At 41.2% G+C, this 23,395-nt stretch overlaps 1 protein-coding gene across 1 annotated transcript in view; it reads right to left on the minus strand.

Annotated features, from left to right (window-relative positions):
- Positions 1-23,395, minus strand: part of ube2e2 (ubiquitin-conjugating enzyme E2E 2) — a 36,002-nt gene that overhangs the window by 11,785 nt on the left and 822 nt on the right. Inside the window, exons 2-3 of the mRNA XM_004568523.5 lie at positions 21,160-21,343; positions 18,744-18,794 (exon numbers count right to left, since the gene is read on the minus strand). Of these exons, the coding sequence (XP_004568580.1) occupies positions 18,744-18,794; positions 21,160-21,335 (227 nt within the window). The 5' untranslated portion in view covers positions 21,336-21,343. The remainder of the gene's footprint in view (positions 1-18,743; positions 18,795-21,159; positions 21,344-23,395) is intronic.

The raw sequence follows: 23,395 nt of genomic DNA on the forward strand, positions 1-23,395 counted from the left end.
CAAACCCCGCAACAAAGAGGGTCTCGCTGCTGCCAGCTTTGAGCAAAATTTACAGGAAAAAATTTAAATAAAGTAAGCTAGCAGTTTATGTACAACCAGGCAGCCTTTATTCAGACTTCTTCTATAGCTTTGTCACTGTGAAAACTAACCCACAGTGCATGCGGGTTTGTTCAAAACGATCACTTTTTCTTCAAATTCTATTGTGATAGCGATTACAGCAGCAAGAGCTGTCACTGTCGCCTCCAAAGCAACTCCATTTTCTTTCACTCCATCCAATCACGAAGCTTCCGCTTTGCTTCTCGCTGTGTGCATATCAGAGAGGCTCCAGCTTCACCATAATTTACCGCAGTGTCATCTTCACTGCTGCTGGGAAAAACCGAAGCTGCCTGGGCTCAGTCTTTTCAATACGCACACATGCTTGTAGATGTGTTTTATGGTCTCCATGCATCCTTGCTTTCTATGTATAAAAGAATTAACGAAAAGAAAAAACATTTTGATAGCTCAAAGAATTCTTTTGTTTCAAAAAATATATATTAAAAAAAAAAGATCTGTTTGATTGAATTATGTGTTACCAGTCTAAAAACCTGGGACTCCATAATAATTTGATCACAAACAAATTTCAGTGCAATCGTTGTAGTCGGGTGTTTTTTTTCCCCTCCTTGCATTCATCCATGCATGTTCCTCTTATCCTAAAGGAGAGGGGTGGGGGCTGGAGCCTATCCCAGCTGCCACTGGGTGAGAGGTGGGGTATACCGTGGACAGGTTTGCAGCATGTCGCAGGACTAACAAAGAGACAGACAACCATTGGCATTCACAATCACACATGCGGGCAATTTAGAATTACCAGTTAACATAACTCCACTAACTGCATGTCTTTGGACTGTGGGAGGAAGCCAGAGCGCCCAGAGAGAGCCCACACATGCACAGGGAGAGCATGTGAACTCCACAACGAAAGGCCCCGGACAGATGGTGGTTCAAACCCAGGAGCTTCTTGCTGTGAGGCTTTTGTTTTAAAGTAAATGTAATTAAAATCTTTTTTGAAAAAACATAATATTTTACATATTTACTTAAGATTTTGGATTCTGTGTGATCATGCTTGGCTGGTGCCTTGGCAAAAAAAATAAAAATAAATAAATAATCAAGTGAAATTGTGAAACTGAAAAAAAGCTAACCCGCAATAATCTTACAACCAACCCTGAAATGGGGAGTGACAGTCATAAATATTCTCCGTCCCTTCTGTCTTTCTCTGCCTCTGTGGGAAAACAATCCTCTCTTCAGGCAGACAGAAGCAGCTCTGCACACTTACATGACGTTCACCACCTTAACAGTGCTGTTTAAAGGCTTTGTTACAGGCTGAAATAACAATAATCTGTGGTCAATAACACGCTACATCTGCAGTGCACTGTCAGCCAAACGCCTCGATGTAGTATTTGGGTCATTTGTTTGAGGGGTCTGGGATGCATTAGTGTGCGGGTGTCTGTGAGAAACTTGCCACTGCCTTGTCCTCAGAGATTATGATCACGGAGGAACCCACTTTGACAGCTGTGCTGCTTCCTACACAGCAGAGCCCCAATATGACGTTTCAACACAGATTCATCCCGCTTCTGCTTTTTGGTTCATTCTTTCTCCGGACATTTATTTTAGGGATGAATGAGGGACTTTCCTGGTGACTAATTTAGTAGTTGATTAAAACAGAACAGAAAAAACAGCACCAAAATCTAATGGATGTGGTTAAATATACATACATGAGTGTTGTGTTATTAAAAACATTTTATTTTACATCAAATTTCTGTCTTCCAGTGACGTGAATTGAAAATGAGGTGTTATATAGGCCGCTTCCACTTTTGGGACACAGCTCTCTTGTTTTGCTTTGGTTACAAAACAAACACACCTCTTTCCTTTACAGGAAACCTAAACTCACTTACTGCTTAGTTCAGCTCCAGACAAAATGAGTAAAACAGAGCCCTTATTCAGTGAGATTCATATACCAAAAAGGTTTCTGTCTTTGTCCTAATTACTCAGGGCCTTTCACCTCTTTTGGTGACATATGACGGATACCACTACCCCACAGTTATTCTGAGGCATCTTTTCTGTGAATTCACCATCTGGCCAAGGCCCATGTCCTCTGACATGGACCTCATGATCAAAAACACAGCCTACCCTGGCCCTAACCCCTTAATAAACAACCCTCTTCACGCCATCATTTTTGCTTCTCTTTGCTCCATTTTTAGATATTTGTTTGTTGAAATAAGAAATTTATTTAACCTTCACATAAATCTCCTGTAAAAGGCATACAGGATGATTTGTTGAGCATGGCTAATATTAGCAGCAGAAGGCTGTGTAGTTGACACGATTCAGTCATGTTTTTATGCTGGCAGTGTCTGTGAGAAGGAGCGAGTAATCAAATCTCACACTGACCTCAACAATGAGCACAATACCAAAGCCGTTTTCACACACACACACACACACACAAACCTCTGGTCATTTTCTCAGGTCAGGATATTTTCCACAGTTGTCTGTTTTCAGATGTAGCACAGCAGGAAATAGTCTGCTTCAACACTCAATGAGGTTTCCATGGACCTTGTAAGAAAACTCAGTGTTCTCACATTCGCCTCAGCTGGGTGATCTGTAGAAGAGCTTACGACTTCTGCGTGTATGAAACCTGCAACGAATTCATGACAGCGTTGCCTGTGAGGATGTTCAACTTAATGACCCCTCACACCGGCCTTCAGTATTTTGCCTCAACGAAAATCCTCAAGTGAACTGAAAGCTGGGAGAAAATAAAAATGGACAGTTTCCTTTTCCTCTGCAAACCGTCTTGAGGTTTCAGTTTCTTTGTGGCGTATAAAGAGTACACTGTACAACAGGCCTGCCTCGTCATTTTTACCTTTCACTCTCAGTTCCTAAAAACTATCCAAGCTGCGCCACATAATCACAGCCAGCCGTAACATTTCCATATATATTAAATGACCTTTCTTTCCCATGGTACGGCTCGGCCTGCGCAACCAGAGAGTCCTTCACACATTTAATCACCCACACTACCACACCTCATAGACGGAGCAATCTACAGATAGGTGCCAATGGCAAAAGATAACCTTTATCTTAAAGCATGAGAGCAGGACTAATCTTTGCAACATCGCTGACCTATCTCATGGTTATTGTCACCTAGAGCCAACAGGGATCAGGTTAAGTTGATGAAAGACTGTTGGTCATGAGACATGCTTCTGAATTTCTAAGCAGATGTAAAATTATCTGCTCTGATCATGTTTACAGGAAAAAGCTTCTCTTAGACTCTTAAAGAGGGAATTGATAAACATCAGATACCACTTGAGGATGCTCTGGAACAAACTGAAATGTCAGACCAGAATAAACTTAAGTTTTTCTACATCAAAGAAAACACTGCAAGCAACCACTATTAAAGAATGCACGAGTGAAAAGCGCAGCTGCAGGGAAACAGCAAGAACATCCGCCATGTGTGCCAAAAGGACTGCGTGGTGGTGATGGAGTCTTTCTGAAACAGACTTTAAGACAAACAATACACAAATTCCCTCTTCACCATCACTGAAACACATCCAACAAATACAGCGCTAAGGCTTCAAAGACGGCTTCTTTACTGGTCTCACCATGTTAAAGCCAGACTGTCCAGTGCATAGGCTGCAGTCAACAGAACATAATCAAATAAATCTGCATGTGAACAGCCATCAGATTAAAGGGGAACTATTATGCTTTAATTTGATCCTGTCATATATACTGTTCATGCTAAACATCCATCATCTGCCACTTATCTGGGTTGTGGGGGTAGCAGTTTAAGCTGAGACTCCTCCTGCAGCTCTTCTGGAGAACAACGAGGCGTTCCCAAGCCGCTGAGACACACGGCCAGATTTACAAATGGTATGCGCCGGTGCAAACGCCTCTTCTGTTAAAAACCCACCATTGGTATTCTTGTGGCACAAAATTTAACAACAACAACAGAAAGCTTATTTTCTGCCTGCTGTGGTGATGACAGTTGCCACTAGGAGTCTATATTATGTGGAATGAGAAGGGTAGATGTTATCTAAGCAAGTGCATAACTGCTGCAGGTGAGTGGCTCAAAGCTTTAACTATTCTTTTTACCGAGTCCTCACCTGCATGTTTAGGGCCAAGCCCCACACGAATACTGGTATTTTGATAAAACAGAGTGCAGCTGAAGTAAACTGAGCGTCAGAAGGAGGAGAATCCCAACACAAGATGCATCCAAGAAGGCGTCTGGCAATGGAAAGCCATCTTACTTTGTAGTGTCCACGTTTGTTTCTATACACTAACACTACTCTTAATGTAAACATTATTTACTACAAATTTTAAAGGACAGTGGTGACGGGAGCTGTTTAAATTTACACACAAAAACACACACAGAACAAAACTTCAAAGCTCACTACAAAATAAACCATGTGACAATCTGGGATGATTTTTGACTGAATTATGCAAAACTACAACAATAAAAATATGGAGCTGGAAATAGATATAATAATAGAACCCCTTTAACCAACTATGTGAAAAGTTGAGCAATCTGTGAAATTTCTGGGCCTCAGTGCTGGTCTTCAGCTTTTTTCCTCATGAAAGGATGTTTCAACATATTTCGAGATTTTTTTCCCAGCATTTGCAGCTGATTTTTATATTAAAAACACATGGATGAATTTAGCTCCCCAGTCACTAATATCTTCAACAACTCTGGAAATGTTTTTCTGAAAATATGACTGTTTATATACAGAACATATAGACGTACAGCTGTGAGCTGCAGGAATTTTATTAAAGGTTTCTATGGATTTTATTTCCCTCTAACCACTGTATAAACTGGTCTCTACAGGAAGCCGATGACTTCAAGCTAACCACAGCTGGCACTCTCACCGAAACGAGAAACTACACCGCCACCTTTAAAGCGTAAAAAGGGTGAGGGAGTGTGACACTGAAAAGATGCTGTTGGATCCAATATTGCTTGCACATAATCTAAAAGGTCACCGACAGAAACATGCAAACATAATCAAACGTGATGCTGTGTGTGAGCAAAACAAAGAGCAAAAACAGAGAGCTCCAGAAGCAGACTGTCACACACAGAGCTGTTTACAGCGGCAGGTAAATAGCTGTCTGAGCCACAAACTGCACCAAGGGGCTGATAAATAAAACGGGGAGGTAAACTCGTAATTGAATGTGAATCAGTATGTTTTGGAGCTTGTGAATACCGCTAAGCACAAATAAAGCTATTATCTGTATTATTCGCCATTCCAGTTCATTCCCCACAGGCACTTTTTCCCCCCCTAACAGCACCGCCATTCAGTTAAGATCTTCTTTTCTATCAGCGGCTGTGGCGGTTATCAGAAGAGGAACTATAATGAAGCAATCTTCTTTCCCCCCAACCGTGAAAGAGCCCCAAGACCAATTACTGTGCAGCTCGACAGCCGGGGTGACACCTCCTTCCTCTGTTCTCTCGTCTTTATTGTCTCAAATGACATGGTTTGTTTTTTTTTAAATCGAGCCTTTTTTTGTTAGTCTGTACAATGAATACTGCAATTACTGACCGGAAGGTTTATACAGCAACAAGGGAACTGGTTGAGTAGGTGGATGCATGCGTTTCCAAGTCGAAGGGAATAATACAGTTTGATTCCCACAGGGAGACGACTGTGTGTGCGCTCGGTTCAATCAATACACACTGTTGTGAGTGTTGAACTGAGGAAGTATACTTTATGAGAGAGGCCTTTTACTTAAAAAGTCTGTCATGTTCATGCAGCTGTATTTCAATTACTGTGAAGAAAAAGGCTATTTAGAATATATCACAAACAGCACTCGCATAGAAATCAAACCTTTAACTTATTGTTTTATTTCGTGTTTTCAAGAGCAAATTTTTTTTTTTTTTAATTATTTTTTCCTAAAAGTACAGCTCTGATTGCTAGCAGAGAAACCTCACCCACTGGAAAAACATTTGTGAGCGGCAGCCAATCATAAGCAAGGCTGCTTAAGGGAAATGAGCCAGATCTGGACTAGAAAGCCCGTTTGCTCTACACATGTGCAGCTAGAGCTTCTTCCTGTCTTTTCCTTTACAGTAAAAGCCTTGGGGATATATACTTTGGAAGTAATAGAATAAACACTTAGTGATGATAGGAATTGGTAAAAAAAAACAAAACAACAAAAAAACAAAAAAGGCAATTTACAGCAGATTGCAGGACTTGCATAGAATCTTATCTTTGGTTTTACTAGTCATAAAAACAGATTTATTTTGTTCTTAATAAGTGTGCATTTTTCTTCCCATGTTCACAAAGCTGTAAATAAACAGAGGATCTGATCTCTTCACAATGCTTCTGAGGTACGACACAGAATTCAGTGTGGTAAGCATTTTCCCTCTCCATGTTCCTGCTGCTTGCTGCCAGCATCTGGTGCAGTGCAAATGTTTGCCTCAAGCTAAAAATGTATAAAGCAGAGCATATATCATTAGCATAACGCACACATGCTTTGCATAAACGACAGCATAGAGCCATACGAGTCATAAAAATACCACTTAGTCGACAAAGAACATGCTGTGTACCTAAAGTGAAGGGTGACTGATCTATTAAGGAGAAACTTCGGTTCCCTAAAATGAGGCCCGACAAACCAAATGTGCACAATTTGGCAAAAATAAATAAAATTCAAAGAACATGCCGAGATCTAAATCATAACTGGTGTGTACAGAAGCTTTTTATAATTGCTTTATGAGCATGGAACTCTATCATGGGGTAATTATAAACGTTTGCTCTGCTTGAATAAAATAAGCTAGAATTTGTGCTGACATGCAAACTGGTTGCCTGGGCAGGGACTTGCAGGAACACTGCTTCAGGAAAGAAAACTGCCTAAAAAACAGATTTGCCTCCGAGACAAAACTGCACCCTCTTGCAATTTATGAACTAAATTAGTCAAGTGTGCAATGTTAATACTCTTCATTTTACAGCCATCCACTAAAGTCTGTTCAGCTGTAATTGGAGCCGTCTCTTCAGCCTCTCTGCACCCTCCACAAAGCTACTCTGGGCAGCCATTTAGTCTCCTGGCTGAGGGAGTGGACTTATTACCAAAAAGGTCAGTGATCAGAACAAGCTGAGCTGCCACATCTGCTACACAGCCCGATATTTCTCTGGTCTATTCCCCGGACACCGTGTTAGCCCCAAGGTTTGCAGGTAGAGAAACGTATCAAGATTTTTTATTTATTTATTTATTTTTTTAAGCTGCACGTTTTTATTCCCTGGTTATTATTCATTTCTTTTCATCACTTACAACAGAACGTTAAGAGTGTTAACATTTCATCCCAGAGACCACAAATATGTCATTAAGACACTTTAAAGCTTCTTGGCAGGAGCTGTGATTTGTGACTTCAGGGGGAAATCTATTACTTTTTAAGATCCCAGTCAGAAGGGTAATGGGATCTAAGAGCAACTGTTTACTTGTGAGTTACAGTATTTGTTCGCTTGCCAAAAGATTCCTTCTGTTTGCTTACTTGCCAGCCTCAGATTACCATTCAGTCATTCTCAATGACCTAAACTGCTTGTGTGAAAGCGGCGCTGTAATGGCAACAATCCACCACAAAATGTCCACACTCCATGCTTCATGCTCGACTTCCCCGCAAACCCATTAATAACACTGCGGACAAATGTTTGCCAGAAAACTACCTCACAAATGAGGACATTGAGAATTCAATGACACACATGAATCAAGGCGGACCATGTTCACTGTCAAACAAGTGCCGTAGTGGAAAACATTAAGGATGAATTAAACTGTGGCTTGTGTCAGAGGGAGAGCATATGTTAGCTGCAATCTATAGGAAACAACTTATTACCTTCGTACATTAAACTTTTTGTGAGGAGAAAAAAAACAGGACAGATTTGTTTGGCTGGAAAAACTATTCGTTTCAGGAGCTTTTATGTAGGGACACGAAAACGGATGCACACTTAAGATATCTTTCATTTTTCTGATAGTCTTTGAGAGCACTTGGTTCATTTGTGCATATGAGCAACAGATTATACAGTCTGGACCACATGATGTTCAGTTTGTGTCAACATGATGTACATGTAGGTGCATACACACTCCCTTAAATAAATAATCAAACCGCACAGATTATGAGGCAAGTGGTTCTCATCCCTGCAGGTTAAGGTTCTCATCCTGTAGACAGCCTACAACTGAACTGCCATGCAGGCATCACCAGCTGTACTCCAAGACCACTGACCCGGAGTCTGCCCGAGCTGGTACGAGATGAAAAACGCTTGTGCTCGATGGTTAACGGTCAATGAACTTTTCCACTAGGAAACTGATAACAGAAGATTATTCTCTCAGACAGAAAACAATAAAAAGATGAAACATCTACCAAGACTGCCACTAACCAGTGTTTTGGAGGTGTAATTACAGAGCTGACATATGAAAGGAGATTGCTCCAACATTTCAGAAAGCGATTTATTTAGACATTCAGTTAAGTGAAAGAAAAGTTTGTTTTTTAACTGCCAATGTTTTATTAAAAACATAAATTGTGACTACTGTCAGTGACTGTTATTGGAAAAGAAACCGAATAAAAAACAAAGCAGAAGTGGAGAATCTACAGCTGTGTTCGCACAGAAAACACGATGACCAGAGGACATAAAGTCGATAACATTTGGTGACATATAAAAATAAACTTTTTCAGTTTGCTGTGCATTAAATAGCCTTTTATTCAAGACTGCTGGTTAGACAGAAAGGAAAAACACCCGAAGACAGAACTGTGGAAAACTATGCTCTATATTTTTCTAAACAACAAATTCCATCAATCGCGATACTTTTAACTGACACTTGAGCTCGAGATGTCTCCCATTTCACAGACAAGCCTATTTTCAGTGTACCTATTTTCACGTGCATCACACCAGTATAAATGGCAGATGAAGGTGAGAAATTCAGCACGTGCATCAGTTTCCACAGTGAAGTGAACATCAAAGAAAACCCGCAAAAAGGATGATGTATTTTTTTTTGACCGGAGGATGCAAATATCTACATAAAAAAAACAAAACACTCTGCATGCAAAATTAGCACAGAAATACAACAAATCCATCACAGAGTGAATGACCGACCCCAGTGACAGATGGTGTGTGTGTGTGTGTATATGTCTTTTTTCCTCGGTCATCCAGCCTGTCTCTGTATTTGGGCGGCTGACACAGTGAAGAAACACTTCATAAAGGTAAGCAGTGGAAACACCTTGAAGCACAGAAAAGGTGCTTGTTTATCTGCTGCACATCATAGCACTAAAATCACACCAATAATAATTCACTGATGCTTCCAGACACAATACGTTTATCAGTTCAAACACCCGGGAGGTATTCCTGGAGCCCACCCCGGTCTCTTTTCCTCTGGTCCCTCCGCCCCTTAATGAATATTGATAAGCCCTCCCTGCTGTGCTTAATGTTAACGCCATGAAAAATTATGCTGGCTGTGTCACTCACACATAATCCCCCGAGGGGCACGGCACAAAACCAATGCACAGCCACCTCAGACACCAAGACGAGAAGAGAATTAGAGGTCAGAACCTACAAGAACAGCAGCCTCATTTCTGTGAGAGTCTTGATGATGATGGAGGTGCGTACTCGTGTTAAGGCTGTGAGCCAGCAAGCATTGCATTTCGCAGTGCGAAAGGGACATTTTTCTAACAGCTTGCCCGATATCGTCAAGCAGTGACAGCTTAGTTCTGGAATCATGTCAACACAAAAGGAAATGCATAGACCAAAGAAGACCATTTGCTCCAAAGGTCAGCCATGTAATACATCTGTAATTCAAACCCAAACAAAAGGAAGAAAGACGTGAGGCAGCTAGCTGACGCTCCAAGCAAGCAGCAAACAAGGCCTGCAAGACGGGATTTTTTTTTTTTTACTAACCTAGTGATAACCTTTTCGTTAATCTAGTCTTGAATGTGTCAGAAAACAGTGTAAAACCTGCATAACAAGAAAGTAGCTGAAGTTTTAACATTTAAGAATAGCAGATGTTTTGTTATAATTATCAGTTCTACTTGTTGGTATAATTGGAAACAAAGCTGCAGCAAGAATATTAATCCGAATATAAAAGGAGTAATTTAACATTCCATGACATTCCACCTTTCACAGAAGGAAAATTATCAGGATTTATTCATTTTTAACATTTTGTTTATAACAAAAAAAAAAAAAAAAAAAAAAAAAAAAAAAAAAAAAAAAAAAAAAGTGAAGAAACATGAGGGACATACCGTATTTCCCGGACTACAGAGCGCACCTGAATATTAGCCGCACAAGCTAAAATCAGGGGAAAATCCTGTTTTGTACATACATTAGCCGCACCTGACTAAAAGCCGCAGGTGTTTCAATGTTGACTTATCATATGTAAGAGAATATGCACAAAGGGAATTGTCAGGAAAGAGACGGCTGTTTGGAGACACACCCCTTTTATTAATATTTTGAAAAACAAGTTATGGGTACATATTTGCATAACTTTTTAGGTATATGTACAAGTACCGGTAATTACAAGTACAAAACATGTACTGTGCTTCATAAATGAGTAACAAATGTAGTACATAACAATAACCTACAGCACACCAGAAAGATAGATTCAGACTACCTTTTAGGCTGAGGTGCAGTGACACAGCTTTAACAAGAAGAAAAGTCAGTCATTCACCACCATCTTTCTCTTCTTCCTGCGCACTAAAACCACCAAAGTCCTCTTCTCCAGGAAACGAACAGGTTCAGGATGGCTTCGTCATCCACTCTCCGCTTCTCTCCTTCGTTGTCACTTTCAAAACCAACCAAAGAAATCCTCGTTGTCAGTGTCGGAGTCGAACACCCTCAGAAGGGCCGTGGTGGTGTCCTCCTCTCCATCATGCAGCAGTCCAGCCCTTCGAAATCCGTTGGTGATCGTGGATGTTTTCACACTTTTCCACGCTGTCAGAATCCACCGGTGGAGTTGAGCATAACTTGCTTTTCGCAAGTTTATCGCCGCTCATCATCCACGCCTCCAGCTGAACGCGTAGCGCTACTTTGAAGTTTGTTTTTCGCGCTACTTCGTACGGCACTACGTTGCCTGGCGGATGGACATGTGACCAAAATACCACTCTTGAACCCCGATCCTTCCGCCAGGCAACGTAGTGCCGTACAACAGCGGAACAAACAAAACAAATCCGCTCATGGACGATCCATAGAAAAGCCGCACCTGACTAAAAGCCGCAGGGTTCAAAGCTTGTGCAAAAAGTAGCGGCTTATAGCCCGACAATTACGGTACATAAACTTTTCTTAAGTAAGCAAGCAGGAAAAGCCAGGAAAACTTTGCTTTAGTGTCTTTGTTTGCTTAACATAACAAACTGTGTAAACCATATATTTTTATTATCTTTATAGACAGTCCTACCTCCTATGTTGCACAGCTGGCTCTACAGAAAGATTCTGTTGAGACTGAAGGACGACATTAATTTTAATCGTTCATTTGAGTGTATTTTAAAGTCTTCCTCTAATAGTAAAGACATCTGATGTAGTGAATCAACAACAGCTGCTGAGGTAGCGAGCATATAACTGATGTGTTTGCCGGTGTAGAGAACACACACAGACACACACACAGACCCCTTGAATCAGGGTGTGCATTGCCAGGTTGCGCTGAGAGATTATTTGTAATTATGTGTAGTGCGGTGACTTTCATAGATAAACACGTGCACCTATTTTTGTAAGTTAAGTTACTCATAAAAATACTCCTAATAAGGCTTTATGGCCAAACAAATTTTGAGAGTTTACCATGAGAAAGAGCAAAGTGCAGGGAGATGATCTGAAAATATAGGAGGGACCTGGTCATAGCAGGTATGGTTCTTTATGCCCAGGCCTACGTTGGGGTCGGTTGTGTGCGACTAGTCTACTCCATCAGCATTTTAAATACATAATGAAACTGTAAATCACAATAGGGGTGGCAAGGAGCTCTAGGAATAGGTTAGCAATCTCTAGCTGTTGGACTGGCAGTGGCTCTCAGTCTCTAACCTAGCCCGCTGTCTGGTTAACAAATGGTTTCCTAGATTTTGCTTTTATGACGTCTTTTATGATGTACTGCATAAACACAGACATACTGTTAAACTGATACTTAAGCAGCAAGAACATTTTAAGAAATCTGGTTAAAAGAATAATTACTAAACAGTACTAATGTGTACTAACTGTGGGTGTTTTTACACTGTTTAAGTGCTCTTAGTTTATAATCGGCAAAATCGGCACAGAAGCTGTTCTGTTTTAAACTACTTTTTAATTAAGCTTCCCTCAACCTTATCTACTTCAGTTAGTGGTTTCCTACATTTCCCTGAATGCGTCCTGACAGAAAAGAGAGCTGAACTTGTTACTCAAAGTGCACCGTAGGTTGTGGCTGCCCTGCTTTTAATCTATTCGATTTGCTTCAGGAGGAGAAATTGGTATGTCTAGCTCTTCAGCAACGGATTATTCAGCCGTGATTGCTGAACAATAGCAGCTGTTTCTGAGTGTGGATGAGCTAACACAAAAAGCTGGCTTTTAATATTAACGTTTCAAGCAGCTGAGCATTATTTGGCTATCACTCCTCCGAGGGTGTAATGGAAGTTTTTGTTTGACTGACTGTGAGATGAAATGGCACAGTGTCCAGACCAGCAGGTTTTGGACCCCGGTTGGATTTTTCTTTGAAATGTTGTTGTGCTGAGTAGTAACAACTCATGATTTGATAGAAATGAAGAAGGGATCGGTCAGGGAATAAGCTGAGAAGCAGAACAGAGTGTTTTTGGCCAGAGTATTTTAAAGAAACAGAGCAGAAGAGGAAGATGGGGGATGATGATGAAAAGGGATTTAGCAGATAAAGCTGATAAAAATGATTCCACTTTGTTCCTGCAGCCTTGGACGGGCATTATGTTTTAACGTCTTTAGCTGTAGCTCAAACTTGTAATATTCAGGCAGAGATGGAAAACAATTCACGCTTTTTAGTTCTTAGTCACACAGTCCATTGAAAATGACAGGTATTCATTGGTTTTCACTTCTTAAGATTGTGGGGATTCCTATATTTTCTGTGTTTTGTGCCAAAAGCCATTTTCGCACATGAATTTCGGACAGTTTATGGAGAATTAAGTCAGGATATTTTCCACATTTGCCATTTTTTCACAAAGCAGGAAATAGCCTGCCTCAGATGAGTTTGCACTGCTGAAAATACTCTGTGGTTTGGATGAGGTAATTACCTGGACTGAGCGTGCAGGAAGCAGGACACGTGACACCCACTCTAGGGCTGCCACAAACGATTATTTTGATAGTCGACTAGTCACCGATTATTTATGCGATTAGTCGACTAATCAGATCATCATCCACTGGACGTAAAACTACAGCTTATTGCACCAGCAGCATCTGCTCTTATATAACTATCATTAGCTTACAGCTTTAAGCTTTTAAGGTGCTAACTAAAAATAAAGACAAGATGATAGTTTATTCAATTTTAATGAAATTTGCAGATTGTTTCGGTAAAGTTTAATAAACTCCTTGCTATCTAAAATATAACAGGACACCGGAGTATATTCTCCAGCATCTCACACTTCTGATAATCAGCTGTCTGCATGACGTTTATTCAGCTGTGTAAAAACTATAACTTTAATCTCAGCCAAACCGATTTACTCAGGAACAGAAAAAAAAAAAAAAAAAAAAAAGCCAAACAACAACATTTTTAATTTATCTAAGTGACTCATATATATTTAACCTGAGTCGCGAAAGACGGTGGTGGGTTTGAAAACAATTTGCCGGGAGTCCGGTGTTCTCACTGCGCTAGTGACCTAGCCCCCGGCTAGCTATCGAGCTAGTGGGTAACAGAGGTCTCCGAAACGTCGGAGCGCTTTTGAAAATATGTGGTGTCCTGATAAACTGAGCCGATATTTGAGGCTTACACAGCTACATCCTCGCCTGAAAATATGTTAAACGTTTATTTTGTGACCCAGAAAGAATAATAAGAGTAATATTAAAACTAACTAGCTACCGCCATTGTTGGAAACTAAGCTGGGCCGCGCTATGAATTCTGGGACACAGCTGCTTCTTCTTCTTCGGGGTTTAACGGCAGCTGGCATCCTTGTACATGCTGTGCTGCCATCTTCTGTTTCAGTCCGTTATTACACTCTTAAATCCTGCTATTATTCCTGCGTCTTTTGCGATCTTACAAAGCTTCAAACGACACGTCGACTATTAAATCAGTCGTCGACGATTTTGATAGTCGACGTAATCGTGACTAGTCGACAAATCGTGGCAGCCCTAACCCACTCACTAGTAAAGCTGCTGATCATAAGCAAAATAATGATCACCTTCTCATTAGCTTAAAAGACATGCAGTTATTTCATGTTAAAAACACATGTTTCTACTGTATGTTTCCTTGAACGTTAAAATATAATTCAATTGAAGAAAAAAGAAAAAAAAGGAGGCAGGCGTGGAGGACACAGGTTTGTCCTAAAAGGGAGTTGACTAGTGGGTGTTTTTCACAGAAAATCCCCTATTGCAAGGGCAAATGCTGATCCCTGCCAGCCTGTCTCCACTGTGGGAGCAGATGAGGGCGAACAGAGCCTAAGGCAGCAATGGGCTTGAGTGCCTTGGGGGAAAAGAGTGACAACAAGCTGAAGCCAAGCTAAGTATCGTGTACTACCAAAAGTGGACTGGGTAAGAGACGCCGAAAGATCCAGAAACAAAGACAGCTGCAGGCAGACGACAGTCCTTCCAAGGGTTCAACTGCAAAAACTTTACTACTTGGATCTTGTTGACAAATGCTTCACTTGGCTATAATTTCCATGTTCATGAGTATGCTAGTGTGTGCTTGGGCTCACATGATGTAAATTTTGTCAGATGGCAAGTGCAGTGATTTCTGCAGATGTCTGCACACCTGCCCATTTTTTATGACTCGTCGTAGTGTAGTCCCGTGGAGTCTACACTACGACGACGATTGACCAACTCCACATGCGTCCTTACAGCCTTAGAAGGAGCGCAACACAAATGACTACTCGTCCGTGGTGGGTGCAGCTGTCCACGCTCGCGCCGCAGTATAATCCCCGCCTCGAGCCTAATGCAGAGCCTACGATGTAACCATCACAACGCCTGTGTTGTTCTGGATTTTCTGTGCCAAAACACTAGCTGGGGGTGGAATATCTTTCCTTGAGTTTATAAATTCTCTTAGCGGATTTTAAAAAGAAAAAAAATGGCAGCTGCAGAAGAAGTGTGCTGGAGGACACTACGGTACCGAACAGGCCAATCACAAATCACAGTCGGACGGATGTTATTTGGCTACGATGGAGGATTTCTGAAGGGTTTAAAGCTGAAGTATAAATCCCACATTACTCACCTTGGCTTCAGCTTAGCCAAACAGCAAATGAATCTGGGCTTTCAGGGAGCAGCAAAAACACACCGCTGTAAGGGAGAGGTGTGCGCTTGATTCATGACACACCTTTTCACTCAATTAAAGTGAAATCAAGTCGGTAATCACTTTATACCAATTATTTTGCTTGCATAATCGTTGGAAGCCAGAATCACAATTGAGATTAAAATCTGATTAAGCACTAAATGCACCAGAATATTAGTGGTACCTTTTGCACATCACACGAAATGTGTGCTACAGGGGGATTTAGGAAATGATGAGACCTTTTCTTGCCGTTTTAAAGAATCAAATAATGGGGAAAATAATCTGTATTGTTACTGGAGAGTAAAGGGCTTATGAAAAATAAAATGCCTTCAGTGGGTCAGCAGCCTTTGTAAACCTGATTAACTGTCTGAAGATGTGCAACACTTTCAGATGATGGCAGCATACATTTGAATCTCTGTGGCTTTGAAAATCTGGTATTAGTGATAAGCCTTTCATGCTTCGCTTTAAGCCCATCTAATCAAAACTTCATCCTAGTAAGATCAATGCAATATTTGCACATGTTGATGGAAAGAGAGGGACCCCCTCCCCCCCCCCAAAAAAAACAAACAAAAAAACAATTCGTCGCAAAAGCTGCTTTATACGCTTCAATAGGTGTAAAAGCACAAGCTGCCTGTACAATATACTTGAAGTGTATGACAGTGAGAATAATTGCCATGTCAAATCCTCTTGGGCTTTCAACATGTTCCTGTTCGTTTGATGCATGACAACTGCCAAGGTGACAAGCAGACTGTCACAAAGCCGAGGGTGAGATAAAGCTTGGAGACACATTTAAATACCGGCTTGCGATTTCCAAGTGGTGACATTGCACTGAAGGTATGACAGTTTTGTTCACACTGCATAGGAATTGATTTTTTGGTTTTAAAACAACTTAAGCATTAATATTGCAGCCTCTCTACAGCCAGAGAAAGACAGGAAACATTAGTAAGAGAGATTTATCAAGACAGGCAGCTCATTTAAACAACACATTTTGAGGGTTATCACAGGAACGTGGAATGAAGAAAATGTGTGGGTGTTTTATTATATTTATCTAGTGGGAACCTCCTGCCATAGATGCTTCACTAAATTAGATCTTCAACACCTCCCAAGATGTGAAAGGTAAATTTGGACTCTTAGCACACATCTTCACTGATGAGCCATTTTTACACATGAACTCGATAATTTCAGGAGAATCAGGTGGGAATATTTTTCACAGTTTTCTGCACACACAGCACCAGAAACATGGAAAGCAAAAAAAACTCTTCATCCATCTGTTGATTTTCTACTCCAACTAAACATGGTATTCCAAATTCCATGGTATTCGCCCTCCCTAGCACTGCTTTCCAATTCCTCATGGGGGAATCCTGAAGTGGTTCCAGTGCAGGCAAAAGATATAATGTGTCCAGTGAGTTCTAGGTTTACCCCGAAGTGTCCTCTCACTTAGACATGCCTGGAAAACCCTTTAAGGGAGGCCATCCTGATCAGATGCCCAGACCACCTCAAATACACTACAGCATAGGCCCTACTCAATGAGGTACTATTAATTGAACTTTTTAGGACTTAAGATTAAAGCTGCTGTGCATGTTTAAAAAAAAAGGAAGGCTAAATATGCAAAGACGGGCTCTCCATTTTGCAGGCAGCAAAGCTGCGGGATCCCTTCCACTGCCCTGAAGGTGAAAAGACTGTCGGTGAAACAAAGGAGACTGCAGATTTTTAGCTGTACGATAGAAAAAGAGAAATTCTCTCTGACCGTTGACACAAATGGAGGAATAATCTGGATGGTTCCTGAGTTGATGGCCACCAACGCTGCATTTACTGAAAGTACAAAAGTGAATCTCTTTGACACAAGTCTCTATCTGCCTCATGAAAGGGGGGGGCAACAGTCTGTGCCTCCATTTGTCGCGGGGGGAATGAATTGAATAACCTCTCAGGCTAACCTGGCCAGGAGGAGCGATGAGTGTGTGGCATACAAATGATGACGACATAAACGCAGCGGCTGGGTGCTCAGTCGTGCGAGAATATAAACTGTGCTGTGATCGTCTGCTTTTCTGATGCACCTGACCCCCCCGTCATTGTTAACACAGGGCTAATCTAGTTCACTACATCAGACGTGAAAAAAAAAAAACAACAAAAAACACACTATTAGGTTTTTGGTGTCATCTTAAATACAGAAAGGCAACACACACACACACACACACACACACACACACACACACACACACACACACAGGATTATCTTGAAGAAGCTTAATTGTTTCCCAGGCAACTAGTTCCCCCACTAAGACGATGACTGTGAAATTTCCGCTAGCGATTATTTTACTTTCAAATGACTTAGCTGTGTCCTCAAGCTAAATCCTTCATGTGAGCCAACCTAGTTTTAAGACGGAGGGGGGTGGGGGTGAAATAGATTAGAGACCTCGAGGAAAAAAAACAACATCTCTTTTAGCCCCCGGTACAATAACAAAACCGAGCCGTGAGCTGAAATGAAAAGGTTAGCTCAATGTTTATCGTTAATGATGGTGGGCTTCTGATGAGACCCAGCAGGGGTGATTAATTCATGCAATAAACAAGGCCGTCTAGGGTGTAGTAATTTCAAATTGCCAGATGAGTCACACAAAGCGGTTTTCCTTAATCATTTTAAGCAGGTGCCTGAACGGATATAGCCAATCACAGTGGTCAGAAAACATCAGCATCTCCCACAAGTGTCAACAAACACTGGCGTCCATTTTCTTTCTTAATTTGCAGTCGAGTGCTGATTCAGAGAGTAATTATTGTGCAGTAATAAACACAGGCACAATCAATGACAGTGTCACTTTGTGTAGTTTGGGTTAATAAAAGCTGGCTTCCTCCCAAAGGTATGCCTTTTGTCATGTCCGCAGAGACCGATGCACATGTGGCCTGCCGCTCGCTCGCGACCGTATCTCTTCCTCAAAGGGCTCAGAGCCGCGACAGTGGCACATAATAACCATTGTCTGTGGTAAATCCCCAGCGCAGCGAGCTGGGGGGGGGGGGGGACCCACACGAGAATCGAAACAGGTTTTAAAGTCACACCGCACACTTGTTTTCCACCATTTCAGAGGACCAGAATACTGTCATCTAAAGAAAAAAAAAGGCAGCATGCATTATGCAGCAGCAGCAACAACTCCACAGTGGCCTTAAGTCACTCGAATACACCAAACAAAAAATACAAACAAACAGCAGCAGTATGCGGTGAGTTACAAAAACACAACTGCATTACATCTCCTTTTTTTTTTCCCAGAGAAAAGCCATGAAAACAGCACATTGCTGCTGCTGCCCATATCAGCTTTACCATCTACACTCAGGGTTATGAGTCATTACAGCAATGCTCCGAATGTGTAACATCTCCTTACCTGCAGTTGGGAGGTGGGTCTAGTGTTATTTCCGCAAGCTCTTTTTGAATCCTGCAAAAGAAAGATTTGCAAATTAAAATTCATCTGAAAGAGTGGAGATTTCCTTGGTGCATTTATTCAGTGATACAAAAGCTTTCAAAGAGGTGTGGTTGCCTTTAACCCAAATCTCTAACGGAAAAAGAGATGCAGACGACCTCCAAAGAGGTTCTGGCCTTTCCCCTAAAAGAAAGTTTTTCTTGTAATTAGGATTCCGTTTACTCAACTAGAAAACACCTTTTTTTCCCCTATTAAATGGCTTATAAATGAGATTCTAAAAACTCAATATGATACTACAGTACTGATGTCGAGTCTGCTTAAATCATAATCAAGTGTCCACGCCTGTGGTCGACTACGCAATTAGACATTGCTGCCCTCGATAGTCTGCACCTAAAATACTAACTGTTTATATTAATTGTCTTTATTTTATTAAATGCCAACACCAGGGAACAGTTTTCTGTGATTTTACAATCGTGCCCACCACTAATCGGGGCTGCGGTGCTCCTCACCCTCCCTGTCAGGGGAAGATGTGAACTTCCCCTCAAGTTAGGTGGAAAGTTCTGCAATAGGTTCATATAGACAATGACTGGCTGTATGTCAGCCCTGATATTTAACCTGCTGACATGTAATATGTGTAATAACAGTGTGGCTTTGCAATACAGTTCTCCACACTGATGATGATATAATTATTGATGCTTTAATATGATCATTTTCATGAGAGTCATACTAAACTGAACATGCTTCACTATAGTTTCATTCAGAAGCTCCACAAACAACCAACATTGACATGACAAGCTCATGCTTGTGTGTGTGTGGGAAGCGGTTACACTGATTTATCAGCATCATGGGAGAAAACAGAAGGATATTTCTGACAGTTTGATTGATTTTTGAGTTACAGAGTAATAAGATTGTACTTGGAGAGACGCTTGCTTTGTCAGTGGAAAGCTGCTGTGTGTTGTTTGGCATGATGAAGAGTGGAGGACAGGCAGGTGCAACATTTTAAACATCTAAAAACAGGCTGAAGGAGTTAGTAGAACTGTGAAGAAGGTAAGGAAGCAAAGAGCCAAAATATGTCATGATGTAATTCCACCTTTTCACTTTCACCTAATATCCACCCACTTTTCTTTTCAGCCATAATTGTATGTCAGCATGTAAAAGTCTCTTCATGCTGGAAGTTAGAAATAGTCTAACTTCCAGCATCCACCCACTTGGGCCACACGTGCATTATGGAGGGTGGACAGTGCTACAATAGTAGGTGCACATTAACCTCCTCTCCTTCCGCTCCTGCAGTGATACTACTGGTTATTGCCAAGTGCAGCCTTATTCGGCACATCCGCGCGAGGAAAGAAGTAATTACTAATTTGTGCCACACATTTTAGTGATATTAAAAATATGATTTGGTTTCTTAAGAATACAATTAACTGTTTCAAATAGCTCATAATAAAAATGCAATACGTCTATGGAGAGCATGTAATTTTGTCCATTAGCTTGTGCTCAGCTTTGATTGCCAAATGTTTTCTTACTTTTAGACTAGTCCGTTGGTGTGATTTCTTTCCACCCTCCTGTTTAAAACAAGTCAATTATTGGCCAGCAGCTTCCACATCAGCCACACCACCAAGAAAAAAAGAAACTGAGAAGTGAACAGAAGTTGCGGTTTTGGACAATTGTTGATAGTTGCCTTAAATATATGCAAATCAGTCATGCTTGCTTGGGTAAAAGTAAAACTACTTACAGTTTATAACAGTGCAGATTTCAAGTGTTAGATCGCAAATATAACCAGATTAAGTACTCCTATTATCTGTTTATTAAGCACGAGGATAAATTAGACAGCTTTGATCATTTGCTACAGATAACCAGAAAATTGGGATTCAGGCACTGCTGCACAAAAACAACGCTGAAGTCCGCCCATGTTTTGGCTTTTTCTGCTTACAAAACCCCCCCAGAGATGTTCATAATGTCAGTCTCTGTTATAAAAAGACTCAGTGGCCTAAGCCAAGTGGTTGCATAATTCTCTCATCGGCTGTCTTTTTTGGGAATAAGTGCGAAGACTGGTTGGAGGTAAGTGTTGGTGGTGGTGTAGGCTGTGGAGCACGAGGCGCATCCAGTCGAACAAACAGGCTGGAACGAGAATCTCTCTTTATAAATGACAGCAGTGACACCTCAGCGCAGAGCTGGGTGAGTTTCTTCCTTTCTGTGGGTTAAGCGGCACACTGAATCGCGTGGATGTTTGAAATGACAATGCCTGTGGGACTGCAGTCTTTTTATATTACTTCACACCCCTGGGGCACAAGAAGGGGGAGAGGCCTTCAGTTTAACAAACAACTCCTGTGTAAACGCTCGGCTCTCAAAGCCAGATTCAAGCCCTCTCTTCTTTTCTTACCTCTTGGCACTAGTTGAAAGTTTAGCAGCGGTTTTACTCGAGATCTTAGTCTCCTTCTTTTTGGGCTGTGCTTGCTCTCGCTCCTGTTCAGCAGGTACCGATTCCCGTTGCTCAATATCCGAGCTTCCCCCGCTTGTGCTGGGGCTGTCGTCTGGTCTCTGCACTTCGCTGGACATCGTGGGCCCTAAAGCAATAAATGAACGTGCAAATATTAATAGGTTGCAAGTTTCCACAATGTCTGATAGTTGGGTAGACTTGGGGACAGCAAAATGTACTTAATCTAAATCAAAAGCTGGGTGTGGGCGAGGGTTAAAATTGTGCAGAGTGAAAGCTGATGAAAAGACATTTGTCAAAGCTTACAGTGCAGCAGATTACACATGTATAAGGCCCCTGTTAAGAATATAATGAGACATTCACCCAATCATCTGCTAGGGGTTACAGACAGAGCAGTCATTAGGTAGACTCCACTGGCCTAGATTTCTAAAACAAACTAGAGGTCCTGTCACTGCTCTGTGTCATACTCTCTCCTCTTCTTTACTGGATAATGTGGTAGTAGTTTGAGACACAGAAAGCTCTTTGTGGATGAAAAATATAAATATCAATACACTACCCTGGTTCTGTTGCTCATTTGTTTACAAACGACAAAGACAACGCAGGAACAGGGGTGTGTCCAGAGTGGGGGCCGTGGGGTGGCTTCAGCCCCGACTGAAAATTATTTACATATTCTTTTGCAGATTTTAAACAAATAAATCTACTTTTCCTATGCTATGTTACGTTTTGTAAGTTATCTAAAACCTTACCACCAGGGGGCATCATTTTACCTCTGGGCAACTTAAAATGTTTTGTTCTTTTTACTTTTGGCAATTCTTTGTACCTCTAGTCTCCATTTCCTCAAGAAACTTGCCTGTGCTTTTGCCAGGAAATCTTTATAATTAAGAATTTCCTACAATGCTTCATCTAGTGGCAATAGCTGGTATTTCATGAAAGTGCTGCCCAGTGCTTGCCGAACTTCAGATGATTCAGCTGATAACTTGAGCTCACCTTGGGAGGTTTTAAACCATTTAAAAAAAACCAAACTGATAATAATAATGACCTTTTAGATTAAATTCATGTTAAAAGTTACACGCAGTAAAGCTAGTGATGTAAGTTTTGCATTACTTGCATGAATACATTTGCGTTAAAAACCCATGAGTGTTCACCCCAAGGAGTCAAAAGGATAAGGAGTAAGGCCGATAGCGCGAGTCAAATTACAGTAACATGAAGTCCTGCAGAGGCCCTATGCTTCTTTTCTTTTCTTCATCTAAAAAGCATCAAAGAAAGAGTCCGAGCTAGCTGCCTTCAAATGATCTCAGTAAACTTTCCCTCCATTTCTGATCATCAGTGATGTCAGGAGAATACCAGCTGATGGGTTTTCACAGTGCACAGTGAAGCTAATTTTCTATTCTATATCCACCTCTATTCAAGCCCTTACTTTTTCATGTAATTATGTTGCATTAAAAGTTATGAAATTGGCGGGCATGCACCAGGGGGTGCCCAAAAAAGAAAGGGGGAAAAAAAAAAGAACATAACTGGCAGCAACATGGCAAATGAAAACCATATCCAGTGATTTAGACGGGGTGGTGCGAAGTGGACATTCTAAGGTAGAGGTGACTGACCAGAGATGGGAATGTCCAATAGCAACAAACCATCAGTGACAAAGCAACGGACAACGAGCAAATACTGCAATTTGGCAAAATGCTTTGTAGCAAGGTAATCCTCTAATGCATTTACCACATTCAAATGTCAATCTCAAGCCTCACAGTTGCATCTGTCCTCTTGAAGTTACTGAATGCAGCTGATTGTCAGCAGTGTCTGGTTGCTGTTAGTTGCTACCCTTTGACTGTGTTGCCACTTTACAAAAAAATTTAAAATAAATCCCAATCTGTGGTTAAGCACCATTTTTCATGTCACACCATGAGCCTGAAATTGGTACCCAACATGTTTTTCTCAACGTTTTTCTGATTCAGATTTTTTCTGCCCCCCCCCCCCAATATGCTACCTGTTTTTTGTTTTGTTTTTCTAAATCCTGGAAACGCCCCTGGGCTTGAATAAATACCATGAACTTATTTTTTAAAAGCAAAACTGATAGATTTAAGCTCTCTGATAGGCACGAAATGAATAAAAGCGATCAACTGAAGCGGGGGATAGGTCGTCTTTCTATGAGGGGGGGGGGGGGGGGGGCGTTTCACGGTGACGG

This window comes from Maylandia zebra, linkage group LG11 (genome assembly GCF_041146795.1).
Source record: "Maylandia zebra isolate NMK-2024a linkage group LG11, Mzebra_GT3a, whole genome shotgun sequence".
NCBI lineage: Eukaryota > Metazoa > Chordata > Actinopteri > Cichliformes > Cichlidae > Maylandia > Maylandia zebra.